Source organism: Artemia franciscana, unplaced genomic scaffold (genome assembly GCF_032884065.1).
Source record: "Artemia franciscana unplaced genomic scaffold, ASM3288406v1 PGA_scaffold_67, whole genome shotgun sequence".
NCBI lineage: Eukaryota > Metazoa > Arthropoda > Branchiopoda > Anostraca > Artemiidae > Artemia > Artemia franciscana.
Window position 1 is genome coordinate 111,766 of NW_027062705.1, and position 14,219 is coordinate 125,984.

The 14,219-nt window shown below is 33.6% G+C and overlaps 1 protein-coding gene across 1 annotated transcript; it reads left to right on the plus strand.

Annotated features, from left to right (window-relative positions):
* The first annotated feature begins 651 nt into the window (after positions 1-651).
* On the plus strand, positions 652-1,284 carry LOC136042114 (E3 ubiquitin-protein ligase rnf8-B-like). The gene has a single exon (XM_065727011.1). The coding sequence runs from the start codon at positions 652-654 to the stop codon at positions 1,282-1,284; it is 633 nt and encodes a 210-aa protein (XP_065583083.1).
* Positions 1,285-14,219: the final 12,935 nt, after the last annotated feature.

A 14,219-nucleotide genomic window follows, 5' to 3' on the forward strand; every position in this document is an offset into this window, starting at 1 on the left:
AAATTAACGTTAATAGGGCTACATCACAATGGCTAGGAATATTTCAAGATGAAAAAGTGACCTTGGGTAATAAAAGATAGATCAGGTGGAAAAAAAACTAAAAACTAATAAAAAAACTAAAAAAGCTAAAAAACTAAAAAACCTAAAAAAGAAAAAAAAAATAAAAAAGGAAAAAAATGAAAAATAAAGGAGAAAAACAAAACTAAAAAACGAATGTATATACAGACCGGGACACCGGGATACAAATGACGACCGGGACACAGGGAATATAAATGACGACCGGGACACAGGGACACAACTACAACGCGAAGCGCCAACCCAACAGCTAGTAGTGTATAAATGTTTTGCCATTGGAATTCCAACCTCTATCGCTGCAATATCAGTTTGCTGGGCTATGAAATGCATAAAGAAGCTAAAACGAAGGGAATTAATGCTTCTTCTGCATTAACAGAGTCTAAGAAGAAGCCACTTGATATTAAAAGATGTAAACAAGCTAACCCGGACGAATTTAATACTTGCAAAGAAGTAACAGAGTTTAAGAAAAAAATGCTTGACCTATTGGATTCTGAACTATCTTGCAGCATCTGCTATGAGGCTGTGGTAATCATTAATTCAGTACATCTTTTACTGTGATAATCTATATAGCGTGCAATGAATATAGTGTATAAATGTTTTGCCATTGGAATTCCAGCCTCTATCGCTGCAATATCAGTTTCCTGGGCTATGAAAAAGCATAAAGAGGGTAAAACGAAGGGAATTAATGCTTCTACTGCATTAACAGAGTCTAAGAAGAAGCCACTTGATATTAAAAGATGTAAACAAGCTAACCCGGACGAATTTAATACTTGCAAAGAAGTAACAGAGTTTATGAAAAAAATGCTTGACCTATTGGATTCTGAACTATCTTGCAGCATCTGCTATGAGGTATTTGTTGAGCCAGTTAGACTGCCGTGTCTACACGCTTTCTGCGAAGCTTGCGTCCTTAAGAATGAAGAAAACCAAACAAAATGTCCTCTGTGTAGGGCCACGTACACAGTTGGTCGCAAAGATACCCTTTTAGCCGGTTGTATTCAAAACATTATCGAATCTGCTTATAATCCAAATGAAATGACTGAAAGGGATGAACTTGTAGCCGCCCATAAAGACTTGATAAGTCTGATGATGGAGAGGAAGAAGAAAAAATGGAAAACTAAAATTTTAAAAGGGCTTTATTTTTTGGCTGATTTATTTGTTGTCTGTACTTCGTACTGTATCTGGCAGCATCTGCTATTAGTTATTTGTTGAGCCAGTTAGACTGCCGTGTCTACACGCTTTCTGCGAAGCTTGCGTCCTTCAGAATGAAGAAAACCAAACAAAATGTCCTCTGTGTAGGGCCACGTACACAGTTGGTCGCAGATACCCTTTTAGCCGGTTGTATTCAAAACATTATCGAATCTGCTTATAATCCAAAGGAAATGACCAAAAGAGATGAACTTGTAGCCGCACGTAAAGACTTGAAAAGTCTGATGATGGAGAGGAAGAAGAAAAATGGAAAACTAAAATTTTAAAAGGGCTTTATTCTTTGGCTTATTTATTTGTTGTCTGTACTTCGGACTGTAATTTTTTATGCGAAAGCAATAGAACGTTCTGGGATCCTGTTTTTGTACTGTTTGAATAAAATTGCTGACTCGAAATTTCTATTAGATGCATTTAGGAACAGTGCGAAGTGTGTCTGTGTGCGGGGGGGGGGGTAGCAGCCATTCGATCACTTTGATTCTTAGAAAGAGCACTAGAATTTTTAATTACCAATCGAATGAGCCCCTTCCGAAGTTTCTATGACAGTGCTTCCTATAAAAACCTTCTATACACCAGTGCATAAAATACAACCCTTGCCCTAAGGGCTAGGGGGATTTGTTATCCTCAAAGACAAAATTTCTGGACCTTTCGAATCCTTTGAAAAAATAGCTATTTAATTTTTGTATTAGAAGTGTTTGGTAAAATGTTGGGTGTGGGAGAAGCATAACTTGTGTGATAGCGCGTGGATAACTCGTTTAATACTAAATCAGGAGTTAATCAGGGTTGTGGTATATCACCCTTAATATGGATCATTTTGATGGACTTTGTCTTAAGGAGCACAAGAAAGGCAACAGCAAAACATGGAATTAAATGGGGATGAAAAACTTTCCTGGACTTAGATAATGCTGATAAATTGAAGCAGCCTAGATTAACGTTTGAGCAAAATGAATGAGCTTTTATGTGTTTTGCAAGTTCAAGGTGCTAGAATCAGTTTGAAAATTAACGTTAATAGGGCTACATCACAATGGCTAGGAATATTTCAAGATGAAAAAGTGACCTTGGGTAATAAAAGATAGATCAGGTGGAAAAAAAAAACTAAAAACTAATAAAAAAAACTAAAAAAGCTAAAAAACTAAAAAACCTAAAAAACTAAAAAGACTAAAAAAGAAAAAAAATGAAAAATAAAGGAGAAAAACAAAACTAAAAAACGAATGTATATACAGACCGGGACACCGGGATACAAATGACGACCGGGACACAGGGAATATAAATGACGACCGGGACACAGGGACACAACTACAACGCGAAGCGCCAACCCAACAGCTAGTAGTGTATAAATGTTTTGCCATTGGAATTCCAACCTCTATCGCTGCAATATCAGTTTGCTGGGCTATGAAATGCATAAAGAAGCTAAAACGAAGGGAATTAATGCTTCTTCTGCATTAAGAGAGTCTAAGAAGAAGCCACTTGATATTAAAAGATGTAAACAAGCTAACCCGGACGAATTTAATACTTGCAAAGAAGTAACAGAGTTTAAGAAAAAAATGCTTGACTTATTGGATTCTGAACTATCTTGCAGCATCTGCTATGAGGCTGTGGTAATCATTAATTCAGTACATCTTTTACTGTGATAATCTATATAGCGTGCAATGAATATAGTGTATAAATGTTTTGCCATTGGAATTCCAGCCTCTATCACTGCAATATCAGTTTCCTGGGCTATGAACAAGCATAAAGAAGGTAAAACGAAGGGAATTAATGCTTCTACTGCATTAACAGAGTCTAAGAAGAAGCCACTTGATATTAAAAGATGTAAACAAGCTAACCCGGACGAATTTAATACTTGCAAAGAAGTAACAGAGTTTAAGAAAAAAATGCTTGACCTATTGGATTCTGAACTATCTTGCAGCATCTGCTATGAGGTATTTGTTGAGCCAGTTAGACTGCCGTGTCTACACGCTTTCTGCGAAGCTTGCGTCCTTAAGAATGAAGAAAACCAAACAAAATGTCCTCTGTGTAGGGCCACGTACACAGTTGGTCACAAAGATACCCTTTTAGCCGGTTGTATTCAAAACATTATCGAATCTGCTTATAATCCAAATGAAATGACTGAAAGGGATGAACTTGTAGCCGCCCATAAAGACTTGATAAGTCTGATGATGGAGAGGAAGAAGAAAAAATGGAAAACTAAAATTTTAAAAGGGCTTTATTTTTTGGCTGATTTATTTGTTGTCTGTACTTCGTACTGTATCTGGCAGCATCTGCTATTAGTTATTTGTTGAGCCAGTTAGACTGCCGTGTCTACACGCTTTCTGCGAAGCTTGCGTCCTTCAGAATGAAGAAAACCAAACAAAATGTCCTCTGTGTAGGGCCACGTACACAGTTGGTCGCAGATACCCTTTTAGCCGGTTGTATTCAAAACATTATCGAATCTGCTTATAATCCAAAGGAAATGACCAAAAGAGATGAACTTGTAGCCGCACGTAAAGACTTGAAAAGTCTGATGATGGAGAGGAAGAAGAAAAATGGAAAACTAAAATTTTAAAAGGGCTTTATTCTTTGGCTTATTTATTTGTTGTCTACCAGCTAAATCTTAGTTCTGCACGAAAATGAGCCAAATCCTAACTGGTTGATAAAAAAGGTTTATTCGTTACTCAGTATAAAAAGGTGAAGCATTTAAAATGTGTACAAAAAAGAGTAAAGTACAAGAAGACAATCAAAGCTTTTATCCGTTTGCAATGGGAAGTAATTCCGGAACAGGCAATAAATTATAAAGGATTATACATAAAAATTACCAAGTAGTCAATTTGTAGTAACACTCGCAAATTATACTCAGGATGTCCTCAGTTATTCCGTGTAAACAGAAAATGGAGCCTTCATTCAGTCTGTTTATGGTAAAAAAAGGACTTTAATTTAATTTTTAATATTTTATAACTTAAATTTCTCCTTTAGACTCATAAAACCCGTTCTTTTCCAATTCAATAATAAAATAAGCTTTAAAAATATGGTTACTTCACAAAGTTTCCTTAATGATGCATGAGCAGTACAATTGACCTGTAAGACGACCATTATCAACTAACAAATCCTTGGTTTTTACACCAGGTGATTTGCATTTTGTGCGCTATGAACATCGTTGTCGCACTACAATTATTAATCGAAGATCTCTATAATTTCAGTACACCTTCCTTGAAAGTCACAGGCTCTTGAAACAAAGGCTGTTTACATCCTTCCCCTTACAAAAAATATTATAGGTTAACCTTTACATACTTTCGAAAATTACAAGTAATCAATTCTAAAATAAAAATTATTTTACCAGCTAAATCTTTCACTAGTTGTCGGAAGATATGGCTAGGAACATCACCTCCAACATCTTGAACTTCTCTATTGGACCTAAAATGAGTGGATCCTGCAGCTTCAGAAGTCTCGTCCTAGAATAGCCAGTAAAAAACAATTGAAGAAAATAATAAATCGGAATTTATCGAATTTACGATTCTAAGTAATGTATCACGTAAAGATTCAACACAAACTGCATGCTAATAATATTCAATATATTAGTAAGCAAACAAATATAAACTTGTTTGCTTACATTTTTTAGGATGTACAACACAAACTGAAAATTAAGAGATCCAAAGTCCCAAGCAGCACCCGAGTAAAGAGAAAATCATTTGCGAGGGTTGAAGTCGGAAGCTACCAATCCGTATGGGATAATTGCAAGGAGGTCCCAAGAAGTCCACTAGGTGGGGTTTTGTAGCCGAAAGCTGGGGAAGCCAGCTGATTGGTATCATCGGTTTCAAGTAGAGCAAAAAAATATTGGTTCACACAAAAAAGGGGCCCCAAAAAAGGCCAGCACCGTTTTTTGTCTGAATAGCTTGCGTTGCTTCCTGGGCCACTAGGATCCCAAAATTCCAAAGGTAAACAGAAATATATATTTATGTCAGTTTTCGGGCCAAGGTAACCGCAATTTAAAGAAAACAGATAATAAAAATTGTTCACCCAAAAGATGGAAAAATAGTTGTTCAAAAGGGTTGAAACTTTTATCTGTATTTTCAGGGTAAAGGAAACTCAAACTAAAAAAATAGTTTACCCAATGAAGATGCAGGAAAAGCTGCCAAAAAAACTTTTGAAAAATACGGCACAATAAAGTTTTAGTTAGGATAAGCTGGTATATCGATCAGCCCCGATCAAAAGATTCGTAGCACACAAACATGGGCCCAATAATTACGTTTCTCTGACCAGCTTGAAAATTGTCAAAAATTCATTAAGAGCTTCTAGCTATTCGTACAACCATTAAGCTTCATGGCTCCTCGGACGGTGGGGGTAACATCAGCCCTGAAGGAATGCATATTACAACTTTCGATATTTCTGAACGAAACGACTAGCTCAAGATTTTTACCTGGTCTTATCAGGGTTAAGAGGGAGGATTTGGGTAGAAGAAAAGGGCAGAGAGCGATGCTGATTGCCCTCTTATCACTTAAGCCCTTAAAATTGGTACTATAATTTTTAATTGAATGAGCTACCTCCCAAATTTCTTTGGCTATAACTTCCATAAAAAGTAGGTGGGGAAAAGATTTTTGGTCTTTTCTTGTTAAATCATTTTTCATTGGGGTCTCCAATTCTCTCAAGATCATTCCTCCAATTCAATTCATTTAGAAAGAAAATAGAGTTGAATTTTTTTTTTATATCAAATCTGAGCATGAATAGCCATAAAAGAGATCTATTTAAAATAGACGTGTTTTACCAATTTAACTTGATAGTATTGTTATATATTTCGTTTTGCTGCCAAATCCTTAAAAATAGTTGCTTTATTTTTACTTATATAATGTGCAATTTTGATATAAAAAACATTTCAAAACAACTGTTCACAATATTTCCTTTAAACAACTTAACAATACGCACATTTTTCATGTATTTTTAAATGCATGCCTAAAACTAGCCTGAAAGGTGTCTTGGCTAATTCTTTTTTTCATCCTATTAACTCGTATCTACCACTGTAATTAATCAATAAAATAAAGTGTACAGTATCTCACCTCAAAGCATACAGACTTTGCAACCTTCTGATTAACAATATATCCAAGACTATCACCCATCAGCCGAGGAAAGAAGCCTTTATATAGGCTAAGGAAGCCATCACGCTTGGCAATATGATTTACTACAAAATAAAATTACTACCAGTTAGAAATTTGTGCATACCAATGTTGGAATTCTGTAAGTCTTAACGTTTTTTGTGACTATTTTAGTGACAATATGTCACTGCACTACACAGTTATAAAACTTGTCATGCTGATTATTTTTTGTGCCACATAGAAGTGGAACCAAGGCTGGTTTCCAAACATTTTCAGAGCCCCATGTATGAAACTTCATTCCACAGAGCATCCGGGGAAATTAGCACATTAGGTTCTTTAAAGCAAATTGAAAAAAATAACATTTATTAGGAAAAGGTTCAAGGTTTTTATTTATTTATTATTATTATTATTATTGTTCCTATTATCAATATCATGGTATAGTCGTTGATGAAAGATTGATTACAGTTTTTATTTTGGTCATGTAATTTATACAACCTTTTTATAAATGCAACTGTAATTTATGTATATTTTGAAAATTTATGTAACTATGGAAATCTAGAGGTCTAAAATGGAAACACATAAAATACTCAACAACTACCCCCTTTACCCACCCCCCAAAAAAAGGGCATATTTGGATATATGTCTTTATTCAATTCATAATCTTTAGAAGATTATAAGAAAAGGGTAGAAATAAAATGTGCATTAGAAATAATCATTAATAGCATAGCTGTCCAATATCAAAACACACTAAGTACGCAATTCATAAGTAGCAATTAATCCCCATCAAAATTTATTAATGTTTGTTTTAAAGTTTTGTGAGAGCAAATCATAGTTTCATCTTGCAATTAATAATCTTAAGAAATGAGAACATTTCGATAAGCATTACAACAATGCTGGATATGTCAGGCCTCGCTCAGATTACAGCCATGCTATTTTTAAATATATGCCTAGTTCCAGGACCCAAGATTTGCACACATCGGTTAAGAATCTTAGAGTAAAAACGCAATACAGAAATATAAAAAAAAAAAAAAAGATTCAAGAATGCATTTCAGAAATGATGGACACATTCGACCTTGTTGCAAATCTGAATCATGTTAACAATTTCAATACATATGGCTGCAAGGCCTAAAGAGGTTTCCTTGGGCTCATATTCTGACTAAGATCATCCGCCATCCCCTGCTTTATTTATATAGGGACACAATGAACCTCCCCAGTTCAAGACAATTCTTAAAATATCTACTCAATTTGATCCTTGGAAAGTTCCTGAGAGGTGTAAAGAGAAAGACTTTGAGTAAATCGAGATGGAGGAAGAGCGTAGGCAGCTGTGTTGGCCTCAAACGGCTTGGTGCTATGGTGAATTATTGGTATTAGTAGTAGTAATAGCTTGTTCCTTACCAAAATTGATATTTAAGAATTTGCAATATTGTCGATTACAAATATGAGACTAATATTGCAATAAAAAAATCAAACATAAAAATACCATTGTGTGTTCCAAAGGGGTGTTACATTTTCAAAATAATTACTATTTATTGATTCCTGAAGATGTTGAATGAGGCTATAATTGAAATATATAGGCAATGAGTCATTGCGCAAATGCTCAAACCATGGAAACAAATACACTTTTTTCAATATTAATTAAAAGTAAATGCTATTATCAATAAATTTATCCACCAATATTACACATGTTAACATTTATGAGAAATATAAAACAAATTTAAGTCCTACAATCTTCCTTTTCTAAATTAAGTGAAAAAATTCCACACTTTCCAAAGTTACAAAAATTGTAATTTTCAAAATCAGTATATTAGTAGAGATCCTTACACCAAAACTGATAGAGCCTTATCCAAGTGTAGTATTGAATTTGCTAACGCATCGTATCTTTTGCACAGATACTGATGGAGCCCTACCCCGGTGCACTATTGAAGTTGCTAGGCCCTTGTATCTACCTATACTCCAAGGAGAGCCATACAATTTCTTGGAAACACCACTTGCTAGGTTTATTTTCTCGGTGAAACAATGCAACAGATACTATGACAGCCCGTACCATGGCGTTATCTCAGCATCCGGCAACAAGAACATTCTTGGAACATCGCTTTGAATGTCAAAATATTTAATATAAAAGAAAGGGGATTGGTCAAAGTCATTATCAATTGATAAATTGAGTTTGATCAAGAAATATATCTAATAAAAGTAATTTTGATGAGGACTATAATATTCAAGAGTTTTGTAATCTATAAGTTTTTTTTTATACGTTTAATGGACGAAAACTATTTTTCATACCGTTTTGGTTTATCAAAAGGCATTTAATTACCTTTAGCTACCGAATTGTATGAATATTATCTATAGATTTAAAAAACACCCTCCCCTACCAGCAATTCTTGAGCTATTGAATTCAATCCATGGAATATTTTGAACCTGGACCTTCAGGGGAGGTAAAAAACAATATCAAAACTAAAAAAGAGCATTTACCAAATTGTATGTGTTTGCATGTCATATACAATCAATAATTTTAAATAACACCTCTCCGCACTTGTCATTCTTGGGCTATTGAACTCAATCCATAAAATTTTTTACCCTGTATGTTCAAGGGACGGAAATGAACAATACTGAAACTAAAAAAGTGCATTTACCGAATTTTATGTGTTTGTATATGCTATATAATCATCAGTTTAATAAAGCACCCCTCCTTACAACACATTCTTGAACTATTGAATTCAATCCATGGAGTGTTTGTAAAGCTAAGCCTTCAGGGGACAGTAGAGCAATATCAAAATAAAAAACCGCATAAACACTGTCTTCAGGTGACAAATTTTGTTTATTTTTTATTCTGATCATTTTAGATTTTTTTATTTTTTGGACTTGGATTTTTTTTTACAGAATTATGGACTTACGATTATTATGACACCTAAATTTTGGATATTCAGTCAGCAACTAAAGCAGTCGGAATTCATGAACTAGCTGAATTTATTTTACTCAAGAAATGCTTTAATTGAACTTGTGTTACTCTCTCAGAACCTAAATCTCTTTGAATTTACTAACTAGCTGAGTTTGTTGTACTTGAAAGGGCTTCCATTAATTTTTTTATATTCAGTCAGCAACTAAGAGACTTGGGAATTACAAGCTAGATGAGTTTTTTGTGCTCAAAAGTGATTTCAATAGTTTCTTGGTACTCGGCCAGCAACTAAAATCCTCGGAATTCATCAATTTGTTGAATTTGTTGTACTCAAAAGTGATTTCTTTCAATATTTTGTTCAGTCAACAACTAAAAGACATGGAATTTACCAACTAGCTGAGTTTATTGTGCTCAAAAGTGCTTTTATTGAATTTTTTATACCTGTTCGGTAGCTAAAACACTTGGTATTTACCAACTAGGAGAATTTGCTGTTCTCAAAAGTGCTTTTATGAATTTTTGTACTCTGTCTGCAAATGAAAAACGGAATTTATCGAGTTCGAGAGTTTGTTATAATCAAGAGTGGTTTTATTAAATTTTTGGGACGCAGCCCGTAAGTAAAACACATGGAATTCATCAACTAGCTGAGTTTGTTGTACTCAAAAGTACTTTTATTAATTTTTTTCTTATATTTAGTCAGCTATGACACTTTGAAATTACCAACTAGTTGAGTTTGCTGTAGTAAATGTCAGTCATTTTAGTCATTGCAATGTCATTTTAAGAGATGAATAAAAACAGTAGATACAAATTATCATTCTCAAATAGAAAAATTAATTTCTAAGCCCCCCCCCCCCCAAAAAAAAAGAAATTCTAAGTTAAAAAAACTCTTAACTTCAAAAAAGAAAAATTCCATGTTCAAAAGCAGTCTAATTTCCAAAAAAAATCTAAGACAAAAAATAAAAAAAAAATCCAAGTTGAGTCCCGAAATTTAGTTGAACTCCCGAAGATTCTAGCTTCTAAAAAAAATTTAAGTAAAAAAAATCGGTCATCAAAATAATCTAAGTCCAAAGAAAATTTAAGTTCAAAAACATCTGTTCCAAAAAAGTCCCAAAAACTCTAAAAAAGAAAAAAAAATCAAGTAGTTGTGGGTATCAAGCCATGGCTAATTGTAGAAACAGCCAAGCCAGATGGTTCAATTGATTGAGAGGCAAATCTAAGATAAGGGCAAATTAGGATTGTGCAAAAAGATATCAATTCATTTGTTAATAGACAAGTCTGTATATCATATGTCCATAAATTTAAGCTCAAAAACTTCTGTTCCAAAACAATCCCAAAATAATCCAAGTCTAAAAACAGCAATAAAAGAAAAGTATAAAAGTTCAGAATCAGAAACAAATAAGATTCGCCTTAATGGCAAATCTCGTAAACCACCCAAAGGCAGTGCTTATGTGCTTTTTAGTTTTGGTATTACTTTTTACCATCCCCTGAAGATCCAGGTTGAAAAATTTTCCATGGATTGAATTCAATAGTTCAAAAATGGCTAGTATGGGGTATGTTTTTTAAAACTAGTATTTAAATATGATATATACACACACAAAATTCGATTAACATTTTATTTTAGTTTTGATATTGTTTTTGCCGTCCCTGGAAGGTACCATTTCAGAATATTCCACATATTAAAATAAATAGCCCATAAATGGCTAGAAAGGGGGGGGGGGGTCCTATTTTAAAACTAATAATTAAAACACACTAATTTTGGTAAATGCTCATTTTTAGCTTTGGCATTGTTCTTTATTGTCCCCTGAAGGTCCAGGTTCAAAATATTCCTCGGATTGGATTCAATAGCTCAAGAATGGCTAGTAGGGAGGGATATGTTTAAGAAAGATGATGTACATCCAATTCAGTAGCTAAAGGGAGTTTAAATGCCTTTTGATAAACCAAAACTGTATGAAAACAATCACAGTCCAATAAATATACAAATTACAAACCTCTTGTGTATTCCAGTTCTTAGCAGAATTCCTTTTATTGATCAAACTCAATTTATCAATTGATAATTACTTGGACCAAACTTTAGTCTTTTATATCAAATATTTTGGTATTCAAACCCATAATTTTAAGGATGTTCTTATCACCAGAATCTGAGATAAAAATATGGTATGGGCTGTCATAGTATCTGCTGTATTGTTTCACCTAGAACATAAACCTGGCAATCGATGTTTCCAAGAAATGTTATGGTTCTCCTTGGAGTATAGGTGGATAAAAGGGGCTAGTAACTCCAATAGTACATCGGAATTGGGCTCCATCAGTATCTGTGTGAGTGATACAAGGGGCTAGAAACTCCAATAGTACACAGGGATAGGGCTCCATCAGTATCTGTGTAAGGGATACTAGTTACATTTGTAGCAAGCCTTACTAGTGAAGTTCTTAATAGATTTTTTTGAATTTTATGCATTTTTAATGCATTCCTTCAGATGTATAGGGAATCAATCAGCAAATTAAACGTCAAACTTGAGCTATTTATTAAATTTTCAGTATAACCCAAATCGCACTCTAGCCTTTTGAGGGGCGACAACAGTACATAATTAGAACTATTAGTTACTAATACCATTCTAATGTTCATCAAACACAGGCTCTTCAACCTTGTAATTACCAGAGTGTCGTTTTTGCTTTACTGAAAACATTTTTTAAAACAATTTCTCATTATAATTATAACACAGTGAAATCAGAAATTATTTCTATTTGTGTTTAGTCATAGGAACATACAGGACGAGGGGGATAACTTATCGTTTTTTTAAAGGGATGTCACAAATAAATGAGTTATTCTTACGGTACTTGAACATGTTTGGATATAAAAGATATATATATATATATATATATATATATATATATATATATATATATATATATATATATATATATATATATATATATATATATATATATATATATATATATATATATATATATATATATGAAACGGATATATATGAGGTATTCTTACCGTACTTGAATAAGTTCGGGTAATAAAGTGTTTCACGTCCCAAAATTGGTCTTCCTAACTCTGGCTTCAAGGGCTCATATCCAATCTGAATAGAAAAATATGAGAATAAACAATATTGGATACAATTTTAAATTCCAGAGGAAGTAGTGTCATTTATTCTATGGGAATGACAGGGGTGGGTTTTTTGTCTCAAGAAGTACATTTAAAGAACCTAAATATTCCAGGGATGAACAATCAAAACATATTGAGTAACCTATGCTGAGGAACCTGTCACTGAATCCAACATTGACTTTTTGAAATAAACACGCACCCGCGATCTGTCTTCTGGCAAAAAGATGCGAAATTCCATATTTTTGTGGATATGATCTTGAAATATTTTGCAAGAGGGTTCTCTGATATACTGAATGTGATGGCGTGATTTTTGTTAAGATTCTATGGCTTTTAGGGGGTGTTTCCCCCTATTTTCCAAAATAAGGCAAATTTTCTCCGGCTCGGAACTTTCGATGACAAAGACTAAATTTGATTAAACTCATATATTTAAAATCAGCCTGAAAATTCGATTCTTTTGGTGTATCTTTTAGTATCAAAATTCCGTTTTTTAGAGTTTCGTTTACTGTTGAGCCGGGTCGCTCCTTACTACTGTTCCTTACCACGAACTGTTTGAACCTATAGACTGTATGCTGTCTCTATAATGATAAATGCTTGCTTACCTTCAGGCTCAAGGTGTAACAAAGAAAAAAAGCATATTTACTTTTGAGTATCTTCAAACCTAATGATTCTGATTGTAAATTTACTCTGGAGAAGTGATCGGTCCAGATACTCATTTTATAACCTTGGGTCCAGGGCCGTAGCCAGATTTTTTTTTCGTGAAAGGGGGTACAAAAAAAAACTTTAAAACGCATCAAAAATTTGTTTATTTGAATCAGCTAAAAATTCAAGAGGAGAGTGTTCAAAACTCCTACCCCCCTTGATACGGCCCTGTTTGAGTCATTTTTTTTCAGATTAATGGGATTGGCGATACAGATATTAACCATTTATATGAAGTAAAATTAATCACTTTTTCGAAATTGCTATTTCGTTTACTTAAAGCGAATTGGCGCTGTTCAATTTTTTGTTTCAAAAAGAAAATAGAAAGCGAGACCCATAAAATAGAAAAGTGAATTGAAAGTGAAAATTAGTAATAGAAAAAGAGTAAAAATGAAAATGAGTAAAAATGTATAGAAAGTGAAAGTGAAAAAATGACAAATAGAAAGTGAGCAACAGAATAGGAAGGCTTATCCGGCAGATCCAGTGACTGCATTTGAACTCGTAAGAAGAAAGGGACACCGAAGGTTTAGATATATTTTTTTCTCAAGCTTAAAGTCTACCTAGCATAAAGCTATCCATTTATATGCGAAATGAAGCCATATTTTCAGCTACATAATAATTTTGATTTTTTTCTTTTTTTGTCGAAAAGATTAAAATTTTGTTCTGGTATCGACATTTATCTGCTGGAGATGGCCATATTTTTCAGATATATTTTTCTTAATAATTAAGAAAATAATTAGATTTTAGTTCTAATTTAATTCTAATAAAAATGATTAGAGTTAGGAATAATTAATTTCTTAATAATCTTAATAATTTTTATTATATTTTTCAGATTTTTCTTATAAAATTATATAAGGTGATATATAAATACGCATCAGATTTTGCTGAGGTGATTTAATGGACATTTGTGTGTCCGTAGGAGAGGGAGGTGCATGTGTAACTTTTATTGGACCTTAAGGTAAAATATGACTAGGGAAAACTGGATACTTTTGCAAAAGCTTTTGCACAGGTCTCTGAACTTGGTGACGTGGGAGTATCCCCTCCTCCTTTTTTAAAGGAACAGATGCAAAAATTACTAGTGTAAATATACAAAAAAGCAGTTTGTTTAGTAGGCTCAGCCAGCTGGATGTCACCGAAGCCTAAGGTCCTGAAAATAAACCTTACTCTCGTCCTCAAAAGGCGT

Excerpts from the sequence above, each read along its gene's own strand:
- LOC136042114 (XM_065727011.1), top strand. The coding sequence starts at position 652 with ATGAATATAGTGTATAAATGTTTTGCCATTGGAATTCCAGCCTCTATC.